At 28.9% G+C, this 23,345-nt stretch overlaps 1 protein-coding gene and 1 pseudogene across 1 annotated transcript; one reads left to right on the top strand and one right to left on the bottom strand.

Moving 5' to 3' along the window:
* The first annotated feature begins 1,079 nt into the window (after positions 1 to 1,079).
* LOC113375993 lies at positions 1,080 to 8,778 on the top strand (annotated as a pseudogene).
* Positions 8,779 to 16,544: 7,766 nt separating this feature from the next.
* Positions 16,545 to 23,058, bottom strand: LOC113375992 (TM2 domain-containing protein almondex-like). The gene is made up of 3 exons (XM_026615930.1): positions 23,045 to 23,058; positions 16,849 to 17,545; positions 16,545 to 16,674 (listed from the first exon to the last, which is right to left on the bottom strand). The coding sequence occupies exons 1-2, from the start codon at positions 23,056 to 23,058 to the stop codon at positions 16,924 to 16,926; spliced, it is 636 nt and encodes a 211-aa protein (XP_026471715.1). The 3' UTR covers positions 16,545 to 16,674; positions 16,849 to 16,923.
* Between the last annotated feature and the right edge of the window lie 287 nt (positions 23,059 to 23,345).

Raw genomic sequence — 23,345 nt, 5'->3', positions numbered from 1 at the left:
TTCTATTTAAATAGTTGTATATTGAGATATAATTACACTTATCCTTTTATAATCTACTTTGGTTTTATTACAGTTCTGTAACACACTAATAATTTAATATAGTATAATTCTGACACCATAATAAGACTTTTCCATTACATGTAATTGTAAACAATAAACATAGTTAAATAAAGCAAACTGACATTTAAAATTTTCACCTTCTTGTTTAATAAAATATTGATAGATCTTGCTGAAACAATATTTCAGCATAGTTTTCATGTATAAAATAAGAGTACAACTAAAATATTAAGCAAACAGCACTTTTTATCACAATAACTAAATGTTAATATCTTTTTACAATAATAAATGACATTAAATAATAATATGACAGTAGCGCCATCTATGCAAGTTACAGTAGTACATAAGAAACAGATGAGAAACAATCCGAAGCGGGAAATATGAAATCAATTCAAATCAAATATATATTGTGTATATATATAAATATATAGTTATATATATATATATATATATATATATACATATTGCGTGCATCTATTTCATAGCTTAAATAGCATAAACGGAGGTATTATTATTATAAACAGAAAAATGTTGCAAGGTTCAAAAATATTTAAACATTAATTTGTCATTTAGTATACTAAATTGTTAATATATACCTTCATTACAATACAGGTAATCATTATCATTTGTTTCACAGGTAATTATTATCAATTATTATCATTTGTTGTTTGTCTGTCGATTTGTCTACGAACAATATCTTTTATAAAATATGAAAATTTTTTAAAATTAACTTCGAAACTTTAACATACTAAGTACTTAGATTTATGATTCATTTATAAATATATATTAAAATCTTAGTGTTTATTCGCATGTTCATACAGTTTATGTTAAAAAACAATTTATATTAATATATTTAAATTCGAATTTGGCGCGTTTTCACTCGTATTTGTCATTTCAACATTTAAAATGTGAAGCAACCCCTCTGTGGTATTTTTAATCTTGGTTAGTCTGTGGAAATTTGTGTCTGATGTCCTATTTGTTTGTTAATAAAACTTAATACATATGTATTTGTGAAGAATTTTTGACGTTGGTTAATGTAATAGATTATCTAATGAATAAAATGCAAATAAGAAAATGTAAATATATATTATCTGGACTAATATAAACATTGATTTTGTTGATAATGGAGCCAGTGACAGCTTGCCACAAACTTTAATTCTCTCTGGATGACAATCGAATAAATTCAACTAAAATGTAATTTTAAAATAGAAAGGATAAAAGGAATAAAAATTCAAGGAGATCTTTCTTTATGAAACTGATCGAAGGTGGGCGTAAGTCATAGTTTTAATAGTGATTATAATTAACAACCGTAATTCTATCATTTTATTCTGCAAGCTTAAATTAAGATATATCATCATTAATGATTCATATTACTTTGATTAACAATTAATTAAATGCATATTATTAGATTTTATATATCGATTTAAATTTCTGATGCCTAATGAATGATATCTGCTCGCTTAAGCTACGGTCAATTTTGAGTTCTTTTTTCTAGAATGTTATTTTTCAAAACACTCTGTTAAAATATGAATAATAGGTTATGGATATTGTCCAATGAAAATATCATTATTAATTTTTAGTTAGATATATTATAATACTCAAACTGATCAGTTAAAATTCAGCTTGTTTTGGGAAACAATTTTTATAATAAAATCAATTTTACTTTTAAACGGAGTGATAATTCATCCACTAGTTTGTGCAGTTATATTCCTGTTAATAGTATTTCGTTACCCATTCCTGAATTTTTGCAAATTTAAAACCAAAAGTTTGATCTATCTACATTGTTTTTCAAGTTATTTTCAACTGTTTTTTTACTAATCTTTCATTTTACTTTTATATCAAAATTAGTGAAAGGTGTTCTAAAATATTTGTTCTTCATGAAGGACATAAATTTTGTAGCTTAAATGAAAGTCATAAAATGAAAGCAAAAATGCAATATAATGTTCAATCAAATAATCAGAAACTGTTAAAGGCAGGTTTTTATTAATTTAAATTAATCATAACAAAAACAAAGAACAGAAAGGATGAGATGAATAGTTTATATTACTATTATATACTGTTGTTTTTAATTATTTAATCTTTTCAATTTGTATATCATAATTGCTTATTTTCTGTTTCTATATTTCAGACATGATGATTCACATATTCAGGCACAAATCTACCAAAAAGAAATGCAATATATGAAATAAGTAAATTTTCCAGTCATACAAAAATATTCAAGATCAAAATAATTTAAATATTTCTTCAATCTACTTGAAAATGTCGCTTATTAAAATATTTATCATTGATATGTAATTAAACTCAATATGATAACATTTGGAATATGACTTTTGGCTTATGAAATAAAAGACGATATCATTATGAAACTGATCAAAGGCTTCCTGCAGCACACTAACTTGCCGGCACTAATAATAGAAATATTTTTGGTTCTGCTGAACTTTGATATGACATTCGGCCATAATGATGAGGGTAAGAGTGATTTATATATTTAAATAGATTTATTGTTAATTAAGATTAAATAATTAATAAGATTTATTGTTAATAAGATTAAATATTAAACATATATTACAAGATTTATAATAACATAATTTAAAACTCACATCTGTTTAATTCCTTTAATCAATAAATTTTCTTTCTCAGATTAAGCCAAAATTTTTGTAATATAATTATGTTATTTTTTATTATATTTATGTTATAGTTTATTATTGACTTATTAATATGAGTATGGTCGCACAAATATTTATTACTAAAATTTTGAATCATTATCAGGTTACTGTCTTTTTCCTGAACACTGGAATGGGCAATGGTTTCAATCGGGGGTTCAACAATCAATTATAATAGAACGATCACTGTTATCATCAAAAGGCCGATGCATATCATCCAAGGGTGACAAATTTCTACTTCGAGATGAGTAAGTATAATTGTTGATAAAGGCAAAGTTTTAATGCATTTATTTACCTTAATCAAATATGCTAAGCTTCATTTAAATCCCATTTTGTTATTTTGATATATGGGGTGTGCAAAATACAATTTTTTTTTATTTTAAGTATTTCTTAGGACGAATAATCAATTGTACCTCATGTAGAAATAGCTGTGCCAAGTAAATCCTAAAATTTCCTTTTTGTATGATTATGAGGGTTATATCACAAACATAACTGCTTTATTTTATTTAATTTTTTTGTAATAATTGATTAATCTATCCCTGCATTATTCAATTTTTTATTGATAGCTCATGCATTTTCTGAACTAATTTTTACAGTAGCATTAATGGAGAAAATAGTATTAATAGTAATATATTAACATATTGATAAAAAGATTTCATACTTAACTTAATTATATTTCAGGAGAAATTGTTACCGATGTGTTGTCATACATGAAAAGCACTTAAATGTACTCCAATATAAAGAAAGTAAGTCAATTTGAATTAACTATATTATAAAATATTGAGTAGAAAATGAAGCTAAAATTATTTTTTTCTATGAATTTTTTAATTATTAAATTGTCACTTTAAAAGTTTATAAATCGTGAACAATGATTCTTACAGCAATTTGCAATATTATTAAGTTTCAACATGTTTCATATATATGTTTTAATAATTTTATAAAATGTGTATGTTTATATTTATTTATTGGTAATTGGAAATATGGAATTACACAATATGTATCTAGTTTTTGTTTTAGTTTCCAATTATGGAACAAATTCAATTTCCAATTATTTATATATAATTTATATCCAAAACATGTAATTTTTCTGGTGGGTTAAAATTATTCTTAGGATATAACAAAAAGAAACTAGCTTAACTTTTCCTACTAATCGTATTGTTTATTTCCAGCTCTGTCACATTGTCATAGAAAGGATTCAATACAAAATTTATGCCAACTTATAACTGGAGATGCCTTACTCTATTCTATGTTTCGAGAACAATCAGTTCCCGTGACTTGCCCTTTGAAAGGGCCTTTCACATTCACATATAATAGGGGACATGGCGAATGTATGAATCCAGTATCAAACATTGAAAGTTGCACTGAAGACAGTCGACTTATTTTAACATACCAGGCATGTCCGGATGTTCATGGAACTGAAAGTGCAGGTTTGAGGATTGTCAATAATAATAATTAATAGTCAAAATTTTATAGATTTAATTTTTTTATATGATTACAATATAATTTATTTATTTAAGTTAAAGTTTAGGTAAATTAGGTAAAAGAGGATTCAACTTTAAATGGTCTCATATTTTATAATATAATTAAAATTATAATAATAGAAATATAACAGTATAAAATTATATATATATATATATATATATATATATATATATATATTTACTAATTTTTCTTATTAGTGGAAGAACTGGAGTGTCTAGCAACATGGAATGAAGGTAATGCTCGATACCTGGTTGGTAAAATGAATCATCGACATGCCATAACCAGTGAAGATCGATACAGATGCTTTGTTTATGAGAAAATAACTGGAATTGGTGAGTCTTATCAAGCTATTTTATGTATTATGGATTAAAAGTATTATGTATTATAGATTAAAAGTATTATGTATTATAGATTAAAAGTAAAAAGTAAAATAGATAATAAGCGTAATGTAAAATATTTCAAATTAAAATGTGTCTAATCTACATTATGAATTCGGAAATTGTATGCATCAAAATTTTTGGCATTGAAAATTATGTTTTCTGTTTAATTATAAAGACTACTCTTAGTAATATTTGTATTTTCTCTTTTAGGAGATAAAGTAATGGAATACAAAATTGCACAATCAGGAGATGCTACTTGCAATGGATTGTTTAGTGCTACAGAAGGATCACGGACAATGACTTTAAAACAAGGTATGTTTATGGTAGTTTTGAACTTAAAATAATTGTTAATTTTGTCAATATTAATAATAGTAATGTAGTGTAATAAGAGGTAATAGAATTTGAATTCTGAAACCTTGAATTTTAGAGTATAACATAAATTTAAATTGCATATTTATACTAATCCACACTTGTATAATAATTAACTTTTGTACTTATTATAGTTGACTTGTTTATTATTTAAATTTAAATTGTAATACTTTTTGTACTTTCAAATCTCATTTTTGTGTGAAAGCACTTGTTTAAAGCAGAATTTTTTATATTTTATTTAAGGGGGGAAGTCCATATAGACGCATGAAAATAGGTCATATTTTAAAAATATTTTTAAACGTGATGGAATAATTTTATTGTTTTTAAACTTTGACATAACTTTATTTAACCCTTTTAGAATACAAAAAAATATTTAAAAAAAAAATTTATTTCAAAATGGCGGCTCAGCATAACTTTTTGTGGACTGCCTCTGGCGCGAGGTCCAAAACTGCTGCATTTCTCACTCATCAACCGTCGATCTGAAAAAAAAATTTTTTAATGTTTTCTTTTGAGAACATATCAATGCGAAGGATAAACCTATAAAATTGAAAAAAAAGTATAAAAGTCAATGAAAAACAAGCCTTTGAAAAAAAATCTGAATTTTGGCTATTTTTTTGACATTTTGGGCTCTAGAAAATACTTTATAAACGTGAAAGATCTAAGGATTTAGGTTTATCCTCCCGATAATAATATAGAGAAAGGCCTCACCCAATTTCAGACAAATCGATACATAACTTTTTGAGCTACAACACGAGCACAGTTTTTGAACACACAGTTTTGAGATAATCGCGTTTAAAGATTTAGTAAAGGAAAATGACCAGTTTTAGTTACTTACTGATTAATCTGCAATATCAGGTCCATACAATAGTAATTCCTTATCTTCAAAAAGCTGATTATCTGTAAGTTGTTGTTGTTTGTGAGCTGTACCAGCATCTTTTATTTGTGGAAGGCTCCTACGACCCTGTCAAGCTATTCGCGCCTCATCAGTATTATCAGCATATGCTTTAGCATAAGTACCAACAGTCAAATTCAGAAGGTTCATTATTCTTAATATTGAACTAAAACCTTCAATAAATATCCTAGCTGCAATATATGGTGAAATTTCAACTACCCTTAGTCCACAATGTGGGTGTTTTGGTGATAATCCGACTATAGTCGCCAAATTGTCGCGTTGAAGCTTTCATTCGCGTTCTTCGTATGATCACCAAGGCATTGTTCAAGTAAATCATCTTTGGACAAATCTTCATAAATTGGTGAAAGATGATGTTTCATTTCTTCACCAAGTAATGGAGCTAAATCTACGTCTACATGATCTTGACCACTGGCACTTTCATTATGACTTGTACTGGCGTCAATTTTTTCACCTGCTTTATCAGTAAACTGATTGCCCTGATAACGTCTTTTTTAGTGTTATTTTGTGCAATATTACTTCATTACTTCGCTTACCTTTTAGATAATTCGGCATTTTTACGTATTGAAATGAACTGAACACTACGAATTTTCCAGCTAAACTAACTATATTTCTCGACTAACTTTTGTTCGTATACCAATATTACACATGTACTAAGGTACATAGAAGTCTTCCGGTTGTAGGCCAAAAGAAGTATTTCTAGTTATTATAATGAAAGAGACCTTTTTCACTCGAAATTTAACAATACGCTTGATCGCTTGACAATGCGCACTCCGGCCCGCCACGTTATGTTAGCTATAACTTTGTTAATATAAGAGATTTTTTTTTGTCGACTCGTTAATATACGCTCAACATACTATACTTGCAGATTATCGAAAAAAAAAATTTTCAATTTTTTAAAAATGTTATATGGACTTCCCCCCTTAACTATATTCTTAGAAGGTGAAATGTGCTGATAAGAAAATTCATATTTCAAATTTTATGATTTAGTTGCTAGTTCTAGAACACTTTTGAGTGAAAAACCTTTTGATAGAGGTAGAATGCTCAATTGATAATATGAGGGGATTGATTTATTTTATGATCAATTCAGTCAAAATAAATATTTTTGGGATTTTTTATTTAAGTTTTCATTTTAATGTAACTTAATTATTGTTGATAGTTTTTCTCTTATTGTTAGATTAATGACATGGTATTTGTTAGTGATTATTAATAAGTTATTCCTGTAAAATTAATAAATTTTTATGATTTTTTTATTTTTAGCTGCTATTCCTGAGCGGTGTCGGTTTCCGAATTGGTTAGCTGCTGGACCATCACACTGGCAAACAGTTGATCAATCACAATTTATTGGTTTCACCATAGAAATTCATCACTTCGGATAATAAAAAATAATGAAGTTGAACTGCAGGCACATTGCAGTCAAATAAATAGGCAGACTGCAGATGATGTGATGATCATACTACAATACTCTGAGAAATGGTACAGATATATTTAAGCAAATAGTTTCTAACAAAAATTTACATTACTTTGTTTACTACTTGTACTTATTATTGCAACAGAGTAATGTTTTGATCTGCATATTTCAGTACTCACGGTTTTATATGCATGCACTTCTACCGAAGAGACAATTTCATTGCCGAGTTACAAATTGGAACAAGGTCTAGCAGGTTGGAGGATGCTTGCGCATTTAATCACTTTGATTCAAGTGTTCTACCATATGTTACAATAGTTTGTAAGTATTACTTTATTTCTGACGCAGGTCAGCATTTCAAAATAATAATTTTTTCTAAATTTTACAAGACTTTATATAATTGTTAGAAATTATATTCAGTGATTATATATTATATTGGAAATATGAATTTTTCAAGTTTTTAAAATAATTGTTTTTAGTTAAATTTAGTATTTAAACTCTTATATTTACTAAATTGAATGTTTTTAAAATTTTCAGATAGCAAATCTAATGCTGTAAATTGTCCAATACCAGGACATTATTCAACGCATGGACTGTTTCCAGATAATGCTTTGACAAATCATTTGAGAATCTCGGATTGTTTTTCAGATTCTCATAAGCTTCATATAGGTTGTAATAATAGGGAAACCATGGAATTTGGTTCGGACTGCTCTAATGTTGACCCTACAGGTACAGAATTTATTTTTTTCAATACCTAGATTTATAGTTTTGAATATATTATTGCAATAATCAAATTAAATGATTGAATTATATTCTGTAATCTGTACATACAAACTTTTATAAAATTACCCTTACAAAAAGTTTAAGATTTGCAATTATTTTTTGCTTGGATTATAAATAAAAATTGCAATGTGTATATAAATTATACATGTTAATAAGAATATTTAAGATTTACTATTTAGCATAACATCAAATAATAAAAGAAAATATGGATTTACACATATTAAAACTAGCGGTTGAAACAAATGTGTAAGATAATTTTCACTATTTATTTGGTGTACAATGATTTAAAAAATATGAATGATGCTACCAATATAATTACAAAAAGAATATGCTTGACTCAAAAGATTTTCAGAAAACAAAGAATGCTTCAATATATTTATTAAGAATTGCTTTGCTAATGACATAATAAATATTAATTAATATTTACCAAATTCCGAATTTTGTGTATGGCATTATGAATCTTTGCAAACATTCTATAAACCAATACTGTATTCTATTAATGTATAGATCATTTATTTACTACTTCACTATCACCTTTCATAAGATTCCAGGATATTATAATCATTATAACTATGTATGTATTTCAAAACAACTGTACTACATGTATCAGTTTCAATTTTTTTTTTGTTAGATTATTCATGTCACGGTTCATGGATTGAAAATGGCACTACCTTCATAATAGCATCTCAGCAACATGAAGGAAACTCAACCTATTACTGTTTTTGAAATACAAAACTAATGGAAACGATTCTAGCAAACTTGCCATTGGAAATTCATGTGAACGCCTACAATCATCCAGACATTTTTCTGAAGTGCAAATATCACAAATAGGTAATGTTGAGCATGAAATTATTTAAATAAAATATAAGAAAACAATATATGATTTTTATCAGCCAACTTAGTTAAAATTTTTGACCGACCCTAGCAAAAAACTAATCAACACGAGTTCTAATCCAGTTTTATTAAATGTCTATTAAATTTTTAGAATCAATACAGACATTTTTGAGAAAACCAAAAATTGGATCACATAGTTACACACTTTCCTTTTCCATTTGGCGCCAAATGGTTGTTCAGAATTATTTAAAATGCCGAGAAAACAAACAATTAGCTGATGGGATAGTTTTGAATAGGTTACTAGTTATTTAGCTTTCTTTCAAGTTTACTGTAAGAAAATGTAAATAAAAATTCTAGGTGAATGTATTCTAATTTTCAACTTCCCGTAGGGTAAGTTATTGTAATGGGCCGAAAATCGGAATTGAAAATTTTTACAAATTTCCAGTCACGTTTTCGGGCTCACGGATCAACCGATTTGAATGGTTCAAAAAACATTCGATTCTTATTGATAGGGAAAAGAGCTGATTAGTTTTTGGCAAAGGCAGGTCCAGCCGTTTCGGAGATACGGAGCAAAGAGTGCATAAAATAGAAATCGACTTTTTGAAAGAACGGAGTATCCGATTTGCATTGTCTAAAAAACATTCAATTAGTAATGATTGGGAGAAGTGTTTATTAGTTTTTGGCAAAGGCAGGCCCAGCCATTTAGAAGATACGGAGCTAAATATGTGAAAAATGGCAGTTTTTGAGAGAACTAAGCGTCCAATTTAAATGATTCAAAAAACTTTCTGCTTGTCTTAACAAAATAATTGATCTTGGAAAAAAAAAATTTTGTTTCAGTTTTTTTATTTTTTTTTGTATATCGAAGATAATTCAGATTTTATTTTTAATTCTGACTATAGTTCTAATATACTTTACAAATAATTTCAACTTTGCAATTCAGTTTATATAATTCTTATAAATATTAGACAATGTTACAATATTTATACTAATCTATTTGAAAACATTCAGTATTCCTCGAACATTTCGTTACGGTACGGGAAGTTCCAGCAATTTGCCATAAGGCACGAGTTTAATTCATTCCGTTACCATGCTCGTTTGTCGAATTTTTCCCATATAAATACATTGGAATGCCATGAATTTGTTCCAGCACTGTTGTTTTTATTAATTTTTGTATATATTAAAAGTAAATTTACTATTTATTGATGTAATTATTGTTTTTTCTGTTCATTCATGGTATAGCAAACACTTCGTATGCTCAAGAGTTGCAACTTTTTTGGGGTTTTTATCTACAAACCTATAGAGGTTAGAGAGTCTATAAACTATTTTTTAAGGCCCTTAGCTGGATTTATACCCTCTAATAGAGGGCCTCTATCAATCTCTCTATCTATCCTTTTGTTTAAACAAAGTATATATCTATGATGTCTTACACTCGTAGATCCTCACCTTATCTACCTATATTGCCCTTATCTTTAGACTCATGATTATAAAAGTACATAATATTTTCTAAATATATAAAAAACAAAAAAAACTAATAACAAAAATAAATTATAACAAAAAACAAAAAAAAATGTAATTGTGTTTGAAGAACTTCATGTGATTAAAATTTACATACATTGATTGACTGCTTGTATTTTTTTTTTAGCAGGCGATATAATCTCATTCTTTGAACAGCGGTAATATCTGTCTTGCCTAAAAAATATTTTCCATTTTAATAACTTCAAAGATTTATAGAGATTACGAATAATATAGAAATAATTTTTAATCATTAAACTTACGTTTAGTACATGACACAAATGTTTAATTTGTTTTATTATTTTCGAGGAACAGGGTAAAATATTAGAAGATTTAGGCATTTTTCATCAAATCAAGATTTGTACTACGATGTAACCTTAAAATGTTTATTTATCTATGCCGGTTTTCTTGTTGATATCGGTACGCATACAACGACAGATCTCTATTCACATACATGACGACTAAACAAAATCGACCCGTATTGAACATTTTTCAAGAAAACTTTTACTCGCTCAAGGCTCGTATCTCAAAATGTGCTCATTTGTCGAAGCTACAAATCGCCCCTTTGGCTGCTCATATCTCGGAGCACTCGTGAATCGGGGTTTCACTGTATTTGATTTGCTTAATTTATTTGCCTAATGACAATCTAAATATTATTCAACATTTCAGGTCAGTGTACAACAGCTAATTCTGGCACAGTCTGGAGTACAAGCAACTTTGCAATAATTATGTTAATAGCAATGATGTTCAGTAGATGATTCTGCATTGTATTCGAATGCAGGATGATATAGTGAATTTTTAGTTGATCTTGTATGTAGTTATTCCAGTATTAGTACTTTTCTCTATTTACATGCACTATGTTATTTTTTTGAATATGCCATATATTTTATACAAACATTGTGATTATAGATGATAGTTCTGTGATGATTTTACAAATTAAATGGTCTTGTAGAACAGTTAAACTTTTGCCATAATAGTTTAATGTGTAAATGATTAATGATTTTCAATATGTACTTAAGTATGGTTTCTCGAAGGTAGTAGAAGGTATCAACCTAACGAAATCATTTATTAGTATGTAAGACTTGAGGTTGTAATATCATGATTCCATTATATTTTGCAAGGATTTATTCAATCAATTAATAATGAAAGATTTAAAAATAAACAAGGAAATTGTTATTTAATTAAGGTATAAATAATTAACTAAGCATATTATTGTTGTGGAAAGCTCATGAGAAGCGTACTAAAAATGTATATAAATAGTTTATATTATTAAAAAATAAGAAAGTTTCGAAGAATCACAAAAGTAGATTATGAAGGTGTACATGTGTGGCCACTTCTAGCTCTTTCTAAATTTTATTTACTAAAGCCTTATTTGTAAATAATAATGCAATATAACTAAATTTATTATGTCAATGTGTTACATTATAGAAAACATCACGCTGGATTTTAGAAATCTAAAATTTATTTATAGCTCAACAAAATAATCTATTAGTAGTTTTAAGAAATTCTATTCGTGAAGTACTATATCATTTGTGAAGTATAATGGAGAGATGCATTAAATATTAACAATTTGAATGAATGAATAAACCTTCAATGCAATAATCACTCTTTTATTTAGAGTGGTTTTGTTAATTTAATATTTTAGGAAGCATCTTTATGGAAAAGATTTTTGATTAGAACTGCTGAGATGATTCCTCATGTATTTAACCGTATTAAACAATATATTTGTTTAATAAAAGACAAGTTAGTGACTAGTTTTAACGAATCATTTATTTCAATACAGTTATGTTTTCAAATATTTGGTATTTTATTACAGCAATTTAGCATCTATAGCTCCAGTGGCATAACTAGACCAACTGGGGCCTTTTTAGTAAACATTGAATATTTTCAGCATATTCTACTGCATGTTGTATATGTTCCACTACTGGCCATTGAATTCAATCACAAAATAATGAATATTGACGATTACATGATCTATTCTTAAAAAATCGATGTAAAGTAATTGCTGCAAATCAGTAAAGAATTAAAAATTCTAACCTTGCAGCTTTTTAGGCCGGGGTCTCTTTGGATTGGGGTCTCGTGGAATTTTGCTCTATAGTTACGCCACTGTGCACCTCCTTTTAGTGCAGGTAAAGGCAATAATTTTGCTTTATCATCTTTAAAATTTGAAAAAATTAGTTCACAATTATTGCTTCTGTATTTTTTAGGAAAACCACGTGAGTTGTAGTCAACACTAGTGACACTAAAAGTATTACAGGAAGTCATGGATAAAAACACATGTTCTTCTGGTCTATAAATCGGTTAAGTCGGTCTGTGAATCTCTTATGATTGAAGTTTTGATTTATGTATGTGGAGTCCAGATCAAATGCACTACAAAATAACATTTTATCAGAAATTATTCTCAGTAAGTATAAAGTTACTATCACGTGTAAAGAAAATGTTTGTATACTCATTGATGCGAAGATAGCAAAATTCACAAAATATTACAAAGGCGGAGTCTAGTAAGATTTCACATGTATTTATTTTTTACCTGAATTTAAAGAAAACCTAGTGGGGTGCATGGCATCGTGCCTTAAGGCAAATTGCTGAAATTTCCCGTACCGTAATTAAAAATCTTGGTACGAAACTCAAAAAAAATTACGCAAAATGTGTACACATTATTGAAAGCTCTATAAAATATCCGATAATTTGATGTACACATGTCCAATAAATATTTTTGACCGCCAAATGACATTGCAAAATAAAAATGGCTTTTAAATTTTTTAAATCAGTGCAGCCTTTTTTGAGAAAATATCGACGAAAGTTCAAATTTTGTCTTACAAACACACACATACTTTCATTGATTTTGGTGTCAAGTAATTCAAAATGACTTGGAACGTCGAGAAAACATAAAATTACCAAATCCGATTTTCTAGACAAACATCACCTATAGAAAGTTAATAAAACGTATTACATATATTAAAACCATATATATTAAATACAAAAAATAGATTTATTTTTTTAAAATTTGATATATTAACATTTGTTTTTATTTCTATAATAAATTTATTGAGTGGTTGGTGTTGCAAAACAACTCAATGATGCCATACGATGTACGGTACAAGGTGTATAAAATTATGTCTACTTTTTCATATAAATATGATCCCAAAATTCAATCAGAATCAGGTTTTCCATAATTGTTGACATAATGAGTAATATTCAATGTTGAGTGTCCAATTATTAATAAATAATGGGTGCTCTGTCCTAGGCAGGTTCATAAGCTGAGTTAAACTCCAATTCAAATCGGGCAAGAATAGTGTGAGAGGTTTCCCATTGCCATTCTACACCGCAGTGCCCTAAGTAGGCTATTTTCTCTATCTATCGTTTTTTGTATATTTTCAAGTAAAAATTTATATCACTATATACATGATATCATGATGTCCAGGGCGGAGGTTTGAACTCACAACGCTGTCGACACAAGGCAGTGCACTTAACCGTTACGCCTATGTAATAATAGCAGTTATAGCAATTTCACTTTAGGGCAGTTTGCAAACTCTTCACAAATGTATTACAGTTCATTGATGATTAGAGATTGATGATCATTTTTACAGGAGAGTATTCAAAAGTACGGTTGCTTTAATTATGGTTTTTATCATTGTCAAACAATGCACTAATTTGGTAGATTCAACTTCAAATTTTAGGCCTGATAGTAGTTTTTCTGTGCTTCATAATATCATTATTCAGTTTTATATTTTGTTTTCCACTACCAAATGTAAATTATATCTTTTTCTGATGTTTGTATTTATAAATATTTCTTTTTCAGTATTCAATAAACCTCTGGCATCATAGTCTGTTTTTTTCATAATAAAAATGGACTTATGTTGCTTTTCGACTTTGGTTCCTATATATCTTTGAATTTTTTGCTCAGTTATGCTATGTCCTAAAACGGATGACTATAAATATTATTAAAAATAATATTCCATTGATTTAATTTGTTTTTTTTTGGCATGTGACCATAAATAAAGAATATATATATATATATATATATATATATATATATATACATTTATCTCTCTTCTCAAATTTAGGGGGTTCTTCTTTTTTTTGTTACAAAACATGCAAGGTATTTGTTTTTGTTTTTCTCGAAACGCATTTATCATAAAGACATGCGGTTTTTTAAAAACAAAAATTACAAAATCATAGAATATTAAGGAATTTTTTATTTTTTTTTTCGCCGTTATTTTTTAACCAGGGGGCGCCAAAGTGGGCATTGCTAAATCGATCTCGTTTGCGGTGCCACAGATAAATCCATTGCGCATCGCCTGAAACAAAAAAAAAACGAAACTACGTTGAAGAAGAAGTTTGAATCCAGTCCCCCTACCAAAATGAAAGTAAAAAAAGCAAGAAGGAAAAAAATGGCAGCTATTTAAAAAAAAAGTGTCAAAAAAGGCCATTTTTTGGGACGAGAAGGTTCGCAATTTTTTTTTGCGTAATATTATCAAGTTGTTTGAGGTAGGGGGACTAGGTATTGCAGTGGTGAACAAATTAAAAAAAAATGCAAGTCGATCCGACTTGTAGTTTTTTTTTAATTTGTGGCACCGCATTGAAAAAAGTCAATTTGAGAAAAACGTATTTAAAGTTTTTAATATAATATACTAAATACACCATTTAATTTAATGTACGAAATACACCATGGTGTTCAAAGATGCTGACACATTAAAAAGGTCATGTGCATGAGGTATTATAATGAAAAAGAGGCAGCTGGCATACAATAGCTCGCGGAACAATAAAAAAACGTTTTCAGAGGATCATACGTATAGATATATATATATCTATAACTTCATCAAAAAAATAGATATTGAGATGACTTTTTTTTTAAAAATAATTCTAAGGTTTTTAGCTTTCATAATATCAAAAAATCTCAAAACTGAAACAAAGATAAATAAAAAAGAACAACCCCCTTAAAAAAAAAACAAATCCAATGGTATATGTATCAGCATGTAAATATAAGATATATAAATATGTAAGCATTAAATACTAAATATAAATTAATACAGGTAATCCCATTATAACACGGTTCAAGAATTGAGAACATCTCACTTACAACACAGTACTTTTATAGCACTTTTTTTACTCTAACATGGTTCGAGAATTGAGCGAACCCTAATAAAGTAAAAATATAGTAAAGAACTTTATCTAATTTGAAATTAGTGAAATGGCCGTACAACAGCTCAATAAACTAGTGTCAAAGAAACCTATTTTTTAAATGAAGATATTATCAATAAAATGAGCACAGACTTTTGAAAACTTTGCAAAAAATTTATGTCATCATCAGTGGATAAAGATATGGTGTTTACAACAATTGATGTGCAAGAAGCACATAATTTAGCACTACGATTTATACACCAGCTTGTTTTTATTGAAAATATTATTTTTGTTTTGAATTTAATAAAGCAGAGTTACGAAAAACAAATAATTTAGATAAATTACAGAATATTTTTGCAAGAGTAACTTGTGATTACGATTGGCTCCAAGGCTCAAAATCAATCAATAAATCATTTTCACAAAGATTTATGTCGATTAATTAAAGACCAATTTTTAAATCTTTGCCTTTCATTTAATGTATTGCTTTAGAAGGACTTATACAGGAATACCCCGTTTAACGCGGGGGTTACGTTTCATCAAAGTAGAGTGCAATGCAATACAGCGCTAAAAGAGTTTATCTTTACATGAAAATATTGGAGTTAGGGGTAAACGGCCAGGAAATTGGTCCAGTATTAAATTTAAAAAGTATGTATTTTTTACTAAAAATAAAACCAAACATTTATTTCTTAAAGCCCAAATTAATACCACATTATTTCTTGCAAAAATAAAGATAAAATACAAATAACAAAACAAATATTCTTGAAAAAACAAATAACATTCTAAGTCAGTCATATTTAGTTAGCCTTCCGCATTTTCAGTATTTTGCCGTTTTGTGACAAAAGCATCTAATGTTGTTTCACTTTTTCTTTTGCTTCATAAACAGATAGAGCATCTCTAACACCACGCCTTACTTTAGAGCTTCTGTCAAAATTTGGATCATTTTTCAATGAATTGATCCATTATTTCAGTTATGGTAGACAAACTCCTTTTTACAAACACCATCGAAAGTTCTTTTTGCTTTTCCGCTGAATCACTGCTGTCAACATTTTTGTTTCCTTCTTGTTCAGTTCATTCCTTGAGGTCACCATTAGAAAGACTGCTCTGCTTATTGAATTATTTCTTCGACATCTTCCTCATTTATCCCTTCAAAACCTGGGTTGAAATAAAAGAGCACTAAACCAAAACAGCGCTAAATCATATGGCATAAAACAGAAGAAGGTGATAGCAATTACCAGTTTTATTGGTGTTATAGACCAGAAATAATAAAAGTACATCTAAAAAAGTACAAAGTATCATATATTCGTTACATTCAATTCAATCACTTACATTAAATTGTATCTACAAATTATTAGCACTTATTATCACTGCAACAGTTCAATCAAAGTCATGAAGATTGATTTGTTATAAAAACAGAGATCCATCTGCAGGACCTAAGTAATGTAATGAGATTAGAATAACATCAATAAGCGTCCAAACTCCCAATCCTCCAAATGAGAATAACTTTCCAATTCCCTCTTGCCAATGGCCTAAATAAAATCTGTCGGCACCAAAACCGCCAAGTGTTATACTAAGTATAAGAGCTGTAGACCAGTGATATCCTCCGGTCCAATCACACTTAACATTTTTTAAAAAGTTTCTTTTTCCAAGGCATAGAACATCTGGGTTCACCGTACAGTTCGTCCTGTAATGCTGCTTGGGGGTTGCTATAGAATTACAGTTTGCTTTTTGGGCGCATGTATGCTCCCAATGTTCTGTTTGGTGGCAGTATTGGCAAGTCATTACCCTAAAGAACTCTCTATTCCCGTGGCAGTCGACATTTGGCCGAACTGTGCAAGATACATTTATTTGAGCACCATATGTACAATTGTCATTTAGTTTGCAGTCTAGACATGTAGGCAACAATTTATAACATTCATCTCGAGAACAATTTGCACCTGTTTCGAGACTTGCTGGAACATGTTGTTTTTGTACAACTGTAACTGAATCGGTATTACTAAAGTTCTTTTTTCGTCTTTCACAAAGCCTTCCATATGATTGACAGCCATATGCGATTTAATTCCGTTAAACATTACAACTAATACGATAATTATTACACTTTTTATATTTAATTTTACACATGCCATAACGTATTTATTTACATAACAAAAACCTTGTTTTTCAGTTTTAAGTAATTGTCATATTCGACACTGCACATTGATGCAACTCATTGCAGGTTAATTTCTGACGTTTGCAAAATATTAACCAGGGAGGTATTGATGTCACATGATGATTTAGTATGATTATCTTATATATAAAAAAGATCTAAACATACAAATATCTAGATCTAGACATATAAATTGTAAAATAAATACAGAAACATAAAGAAAGCAATTGAGCACTAAACAAGAGCACGTCGTTGTCATTAGAAGATTATATTGGTGGGCGGAGCTTGTGGTAAATATGACCATGGGATAATAGACAATGCATGAAACTTATTTTTTTGATATAAATTATTAAAATATTATTTTAATATTTATGATTATTTGTGCAAATTCAAAAAAATCGTAAACGTTTGTGGGATGATATTTGCGCAAACTTGCGATTCCAAGTTTGTGCTATTATTCAAGTTTATGATTTGGACACATGTGGCAGCACATATCACTTTTTCAATATATCCGTTATTATGAAAATGCAAAATAAAGGGTTCAATTCTCGGATAAATTAACTGTCAAAAGTTATGTATTTGTTGTGCGATCAGGCGTTTTTCACATATACAGGTAACCCTCGCATAACACGGTACTTCTATAACACGGATTCGCTCTAACACGGTTTAAGAATTGAGACCATCATCCCCCTCATAACACGGTACTTTCGGGTTCGCATAACACGGTTTAAGAATTGAAGAAAGTTTTAATAAAATAAGAAATATAATAAAACCTATGGAAAGTAAACTTTATTTAATCTAAAATTAGTGAAATCACCGTACAATAGCTGATAAATGTGATGAAATAGCTGATAAATGTGATTTTGCCAAAAGCAAGTAATCGCAAATATAATTTTTTTGCAAAAAATAATGCACGGATCTGGAGGTAGTATAGAAAACTGCTCTGCGGATAAGGATATCTTGCAAAAAAAGGTTTATGTTGGATAGCACTTACTTGTTAATTATGACAAAAAAATCATATAATTCTAGTAATATATATTACTTCTTAAAAAATGAATGAATGTAACAATATTTATTATAAAATCATGATATGTAACATGTTTTTTGAGTTCTTGGAACGTAACCGCTCTTTTGTACTAGCTATACGGTGATTTCACTAATTTTAAATTAGATACAGTTTGCTTTGAATAGCTTTTATTATATTTCATAGTTTTTGCTCAATTATCGAACCGTCGTGTTAGTGTGAAACCGTGCTATAAAAGTACCGTGTTATAAGGGATATTCTCAAATATCAAAACATGTTAGAGTAAATCCATCTTATATGGAGCTAAGTAACTACGTCAGTTTTATAGATAGCACCCCAAACGGTTGGCTTTATTAGAATTTCTGTAATAGCGATTAATTTTTTATGGATGCAGCCATAGATAAAATAAGAGTATAAGAGTATAAGTAAATAAGATGAAGCAATAGCGGATAAAAGCTATTTTCACTTACAGATGTCAATATTGTTAGAAATTAATCCGTTCTGATTCAAATCATAAAGAATACCATTATTAAAATTATAAATTAAATACCTTAGGAAGGCTTAAAAAATACCAATATTGAATTTTTCTAATTTTGCACTTTTTATGCATCTTACATAAATCCTGAATCAATCGTAAAAAGTACTTTTTTGTTATTTCAAATACTTGATTACAATGTAATTATCATACAAATTTTGCTTTTCATAGCCACCTTTATACATTCAAATGTCCGATCCTGGACAAATTTTGAATCAACCACTCATATATTTGTTGGTATATTTAGTAGAGTGTGAGTTCTTTATTCAAAATATTTGTAAGTGTCAAAGTTGTAGTACAGCACCCAGTGGCGGATCCAGCTTCGGCGTCAGGGGGAGGTCATAATTGAACAGTTTTTATAGTCCTCAATGAGTATGTAACAAATTTAATATATATATATATATATATATATATATACATATAAGATAGAGCGGGGCTTCGCGGGTAAAAAAGGTCCACCAATATCTCAAGGAGGTTAAGGATTAAAGTAAAGTTAAGGATTTCTTAACAACAATATTTGAAAGTGGAAGGAAAAATGTACAACCAGCCATCACCCTGATTCTTACGACGTTAAAAGAAGCATTTTTACAAGAGATAAATTAAATAAATATTTATTTCAACTTTGCTGGTTGTTAAAATATCAAATTAAGGTTATATATAGAGTAATCTCTGTAAAAATGTATCTATAAAATTCATATATTTCATTGGTTGAATAATGTAGCTAAACCCCTTTAAAATTAAGAATAGTAAAATGGATTGTTTGTCCTCTCGCCGTCCGATTTTACCCCGTCTATGGGGTAAAAAAGACCAAGTGACAAATTTTTAAAAAACAGAAAAAAACACATTTTTACAGTGATGAATTAGCTGGAAGTTGGACTAAAACATAGTCAGATGCTTTTTATTTGATGTGTCCTATTGGTTGTTATGTTTTTTGTTTAGTTTTCACAATATAATTGCTCAAAGTTAAATTGGACCCGCCTAACCTTATATATGTGTATTTTTTTTAAAATAATCTGCGTCTTTGACGTGGGTCAAATTTTGACCTTTCCTCGACGTTTTCTCGTCTGAACCGATGTTAAAATTTAAAAACTATAAAATGAAACTGGATAAGCGCTTGCGTTGATTAGTTTTTTGAGACAATTGGTCGATCCGTTTCTTTACTATTTGCAGAAAAGTGCAAAAATTATCGTCCATGTTTTTGTCAAAAATTCTTAACCGTTTTTTATTCGATTGATATCATTTGGAAATAAATAGTTTCTGTCGAAGATCGGTCAAGTCGTTTCTTTTTCATAATAGATTGTCACATTTTTTGACGATTTAAGTGAAACTTTGCATGGCGATAGATTTTCTACTCTAAATGAACGTACTAAACTATAATAAGGCCTGCAACAAGTGGTTTTGGCTTTTAAAAAATGCACCGTGTGTATGTATTCGGCTTCGTATTTTGTATGCGTTCGTTTTCCATCAATGTGTAATATTCAAACCATTTTTTAACTAGTTTGTATTGGTATTTTGCCTTTAGGAAAGTTACATTTGTTAATAATCGACTTTCAGTAAAAAATGAATTAATTTATGAGGGATTAAAGGTATTCCCAGTGGATTTACAATATCACACACAAAACGACGACATTAACTCGGAGTATTTTCTAAAGGCAAATTTTCAAAATTCAATAATTTTTATAATTGAACTAGTTGCCGTAGGATTTTAATGGTTTAGTATGTTCATTAAGACCAATTACTCTATCGATAAACCAAGTAAATCGTCTACTTTTAATTTTAACATATGTCAAAAAAACTACTCATTTTCTCAAACTTTGATGAATTTTCAAAATTAAACTACTTGTCGTAAGACCGTAATATTTCAATAAGTTGTATAAGTTGTCATGATATATATCATCAAAAAACGTTTCATAAAAATCGGATCAAATATTTTTTTCAACGACGAAATACAAGCAAACGGCTCGGTAGATTTTCACCTAAAACTAATCAGTTTCATTCTCAACTAATATCTTTCGAACAGTTTTTGATTTTTTTAAATCGAATCGGTAGTTTGTGCTTAAATGTGGACGAAAAGTTTAAATCTTCTTTCAAAATTTCAAAGAAACGGCTCGTCCGATTGTCGCACAAAACTGACAAGCGTTAGTCCTCATTTAGACACATCAAATGGTTTTTAAATTTCTGAAATCGGTCCAGACGTTTTTGAGCAATCGTCGATGAAAAGTCTAATTTTGACAAATGCCAAAAAAACGAAACTAATTTTTGCAAACTTTGACGAATTTTTAAAGCTAAACGAGTTGTCGTGTGGCCGTATTTGTATTATCTAGAAGACTATGGTATCTACCGTCAAAAAATTTTTTCAACACTTTATTACAAGAAAACGGCCAGGCCGATCTCTACCAACAACTCATCAGCACGATTCCCAATATGAATATGAATGCCGATATGAATGATTCAAAGAAATTTCTGCTTGTTTTGACAAAATAATTGCTTTTGAAAAAAAATTTGGCTTAATTTTTTTTTCTAAACTTTTTTTTATATATGGAAATTAATTCAGATTTTAATATTGATTCTGACTAAAGTTTAAAACTTATATTCTTCAAATAAATAGTTTTAACTTTGCAATTCAGTTTAAATAATTCTTATAAATATCAGACATTGTTACAATACTTATAATAATCTATTTGAAAACATTTAATATTTCTCCAACATTTTGTTAAGGTACGGGAAGTTCCAGCAATTTGCCTTAAGGCACGATGCCATACACCCGACTAGTTTTTATATTGATTAAGTCGTCTATTTAGAGATGTTAGGATTACTGAAATACACTCACAATCAGTTCAATTTTTTGATTTTTGAATGAAATTTTGTTCCTGAAAATCCTTAAATTATAGGGTTTTGGACTCCGTCGTTCGTCTATAATAAGTTAAATATTCAAGTTATAAAATGTGTTTGGTAACAAAATACATAAATAAAATCATTATGAAGTAATTTTGTTGTTGAATTAGTGTTTTATCTAAGTCCTAAAACAGGCTCAGGGGGGGGGGGGTCATGACCCCCGTGACCCCCCCCCTGGATCCGCCACTGACAGCACCTGATATACTATTCAGAATAATTGTAAATTTATTGCATACTTCAAACTAGACGTTTAATATAATAGGTAAGCATTAAAATTAATTTAAAATTTATTGTCGAATTCGAAAACGAACATAAACGTATATGGCTTGATAACACGCCAGGCGTATTATTATTATAGGAGTTCGTACTTTAGAATCAAATATGAAGGACAATGTTATATTGGATTTGCATAAAAATAATACATTTAACAGAGTCGATACCGATTGTTTTTACGTTGATATGAATATACATTACCTTTATTTTTTCCTTTGGTTATCATGTGAGCCGTCTGCCACCTAATTTTTATCTTTCGGTCTTTCTATCTAAAGCTGTTCCTCGACGCATTCTTTCTTAGCACACTTTTTAACGCACTCTTCATCAGCATACTCTTCCTCAACGCATTATTTCTAAGCGCTTTCTTCATCCACGCACTCTTCATCAACGCACTTTTTATACCAGCACTCTTCATAAGTGCACTCTTCATCAACGCACTCTTTTTCAACGCGTTCTCTCTAAACACTTATTTCATCATCAATGCCTTTTCCAATGCACTCACTTTAAAAGTGGGCTTTTCTGAATAACACTTCTCCAATAAAATTGCCTCAAATGCAAATTCTCCCAATGCATATTCTTCTAAAACATTTTCTTCCGATGAATTTTCCACAAATGTATTATCCTCCAAAGTATTTTCCTCTAACGCACTTGCCTGCAATGCACCATTCTTCAACGGCAATGCACCCTCAATCTGGCCTGCTTCAATCTAGCTCTTCATCTTTTCGTATCATCCTTTTACTAATATAGCTGGCCATGTATTTCAAAATAATCATTATAATAAGCTCATCATAATTAATGTATATTTAATCTTTACAATTTTGTAAAATTATATTTGTATTGAATCCAAAAAATATTTATAAAGTTGTACTGTGGAAGAGTTGTAAAGCATTAACCAGTATATTCCAGTCCACCCGAAAGTGCTAAACACATATTGATCATAAAATCAATAGATT

Source organism: Ctenocephalides felis, unplaced genomic scaffold (assembly GCF_003426905.1).
Source record: "Ctenocephalides felis isolate EL2017-DRISC unplaced genomic scaffold, ASM342690v1 CF-g0.4_SCAFFOLD_01886, whole genome shotgun sequence".
In the NCBI taxonomy this organism is placed as follows: Eukaryota; Metazoa; Arthropoda; class Insecta; order Siphonaptera; family Pulicidae; genus Ctenocephalides; species Ctenocephalides felis.
Note: the sequence above shows the minus strand (reverse complement) of the source record. Positions and strands in the feature narration are given on the sequence as shown.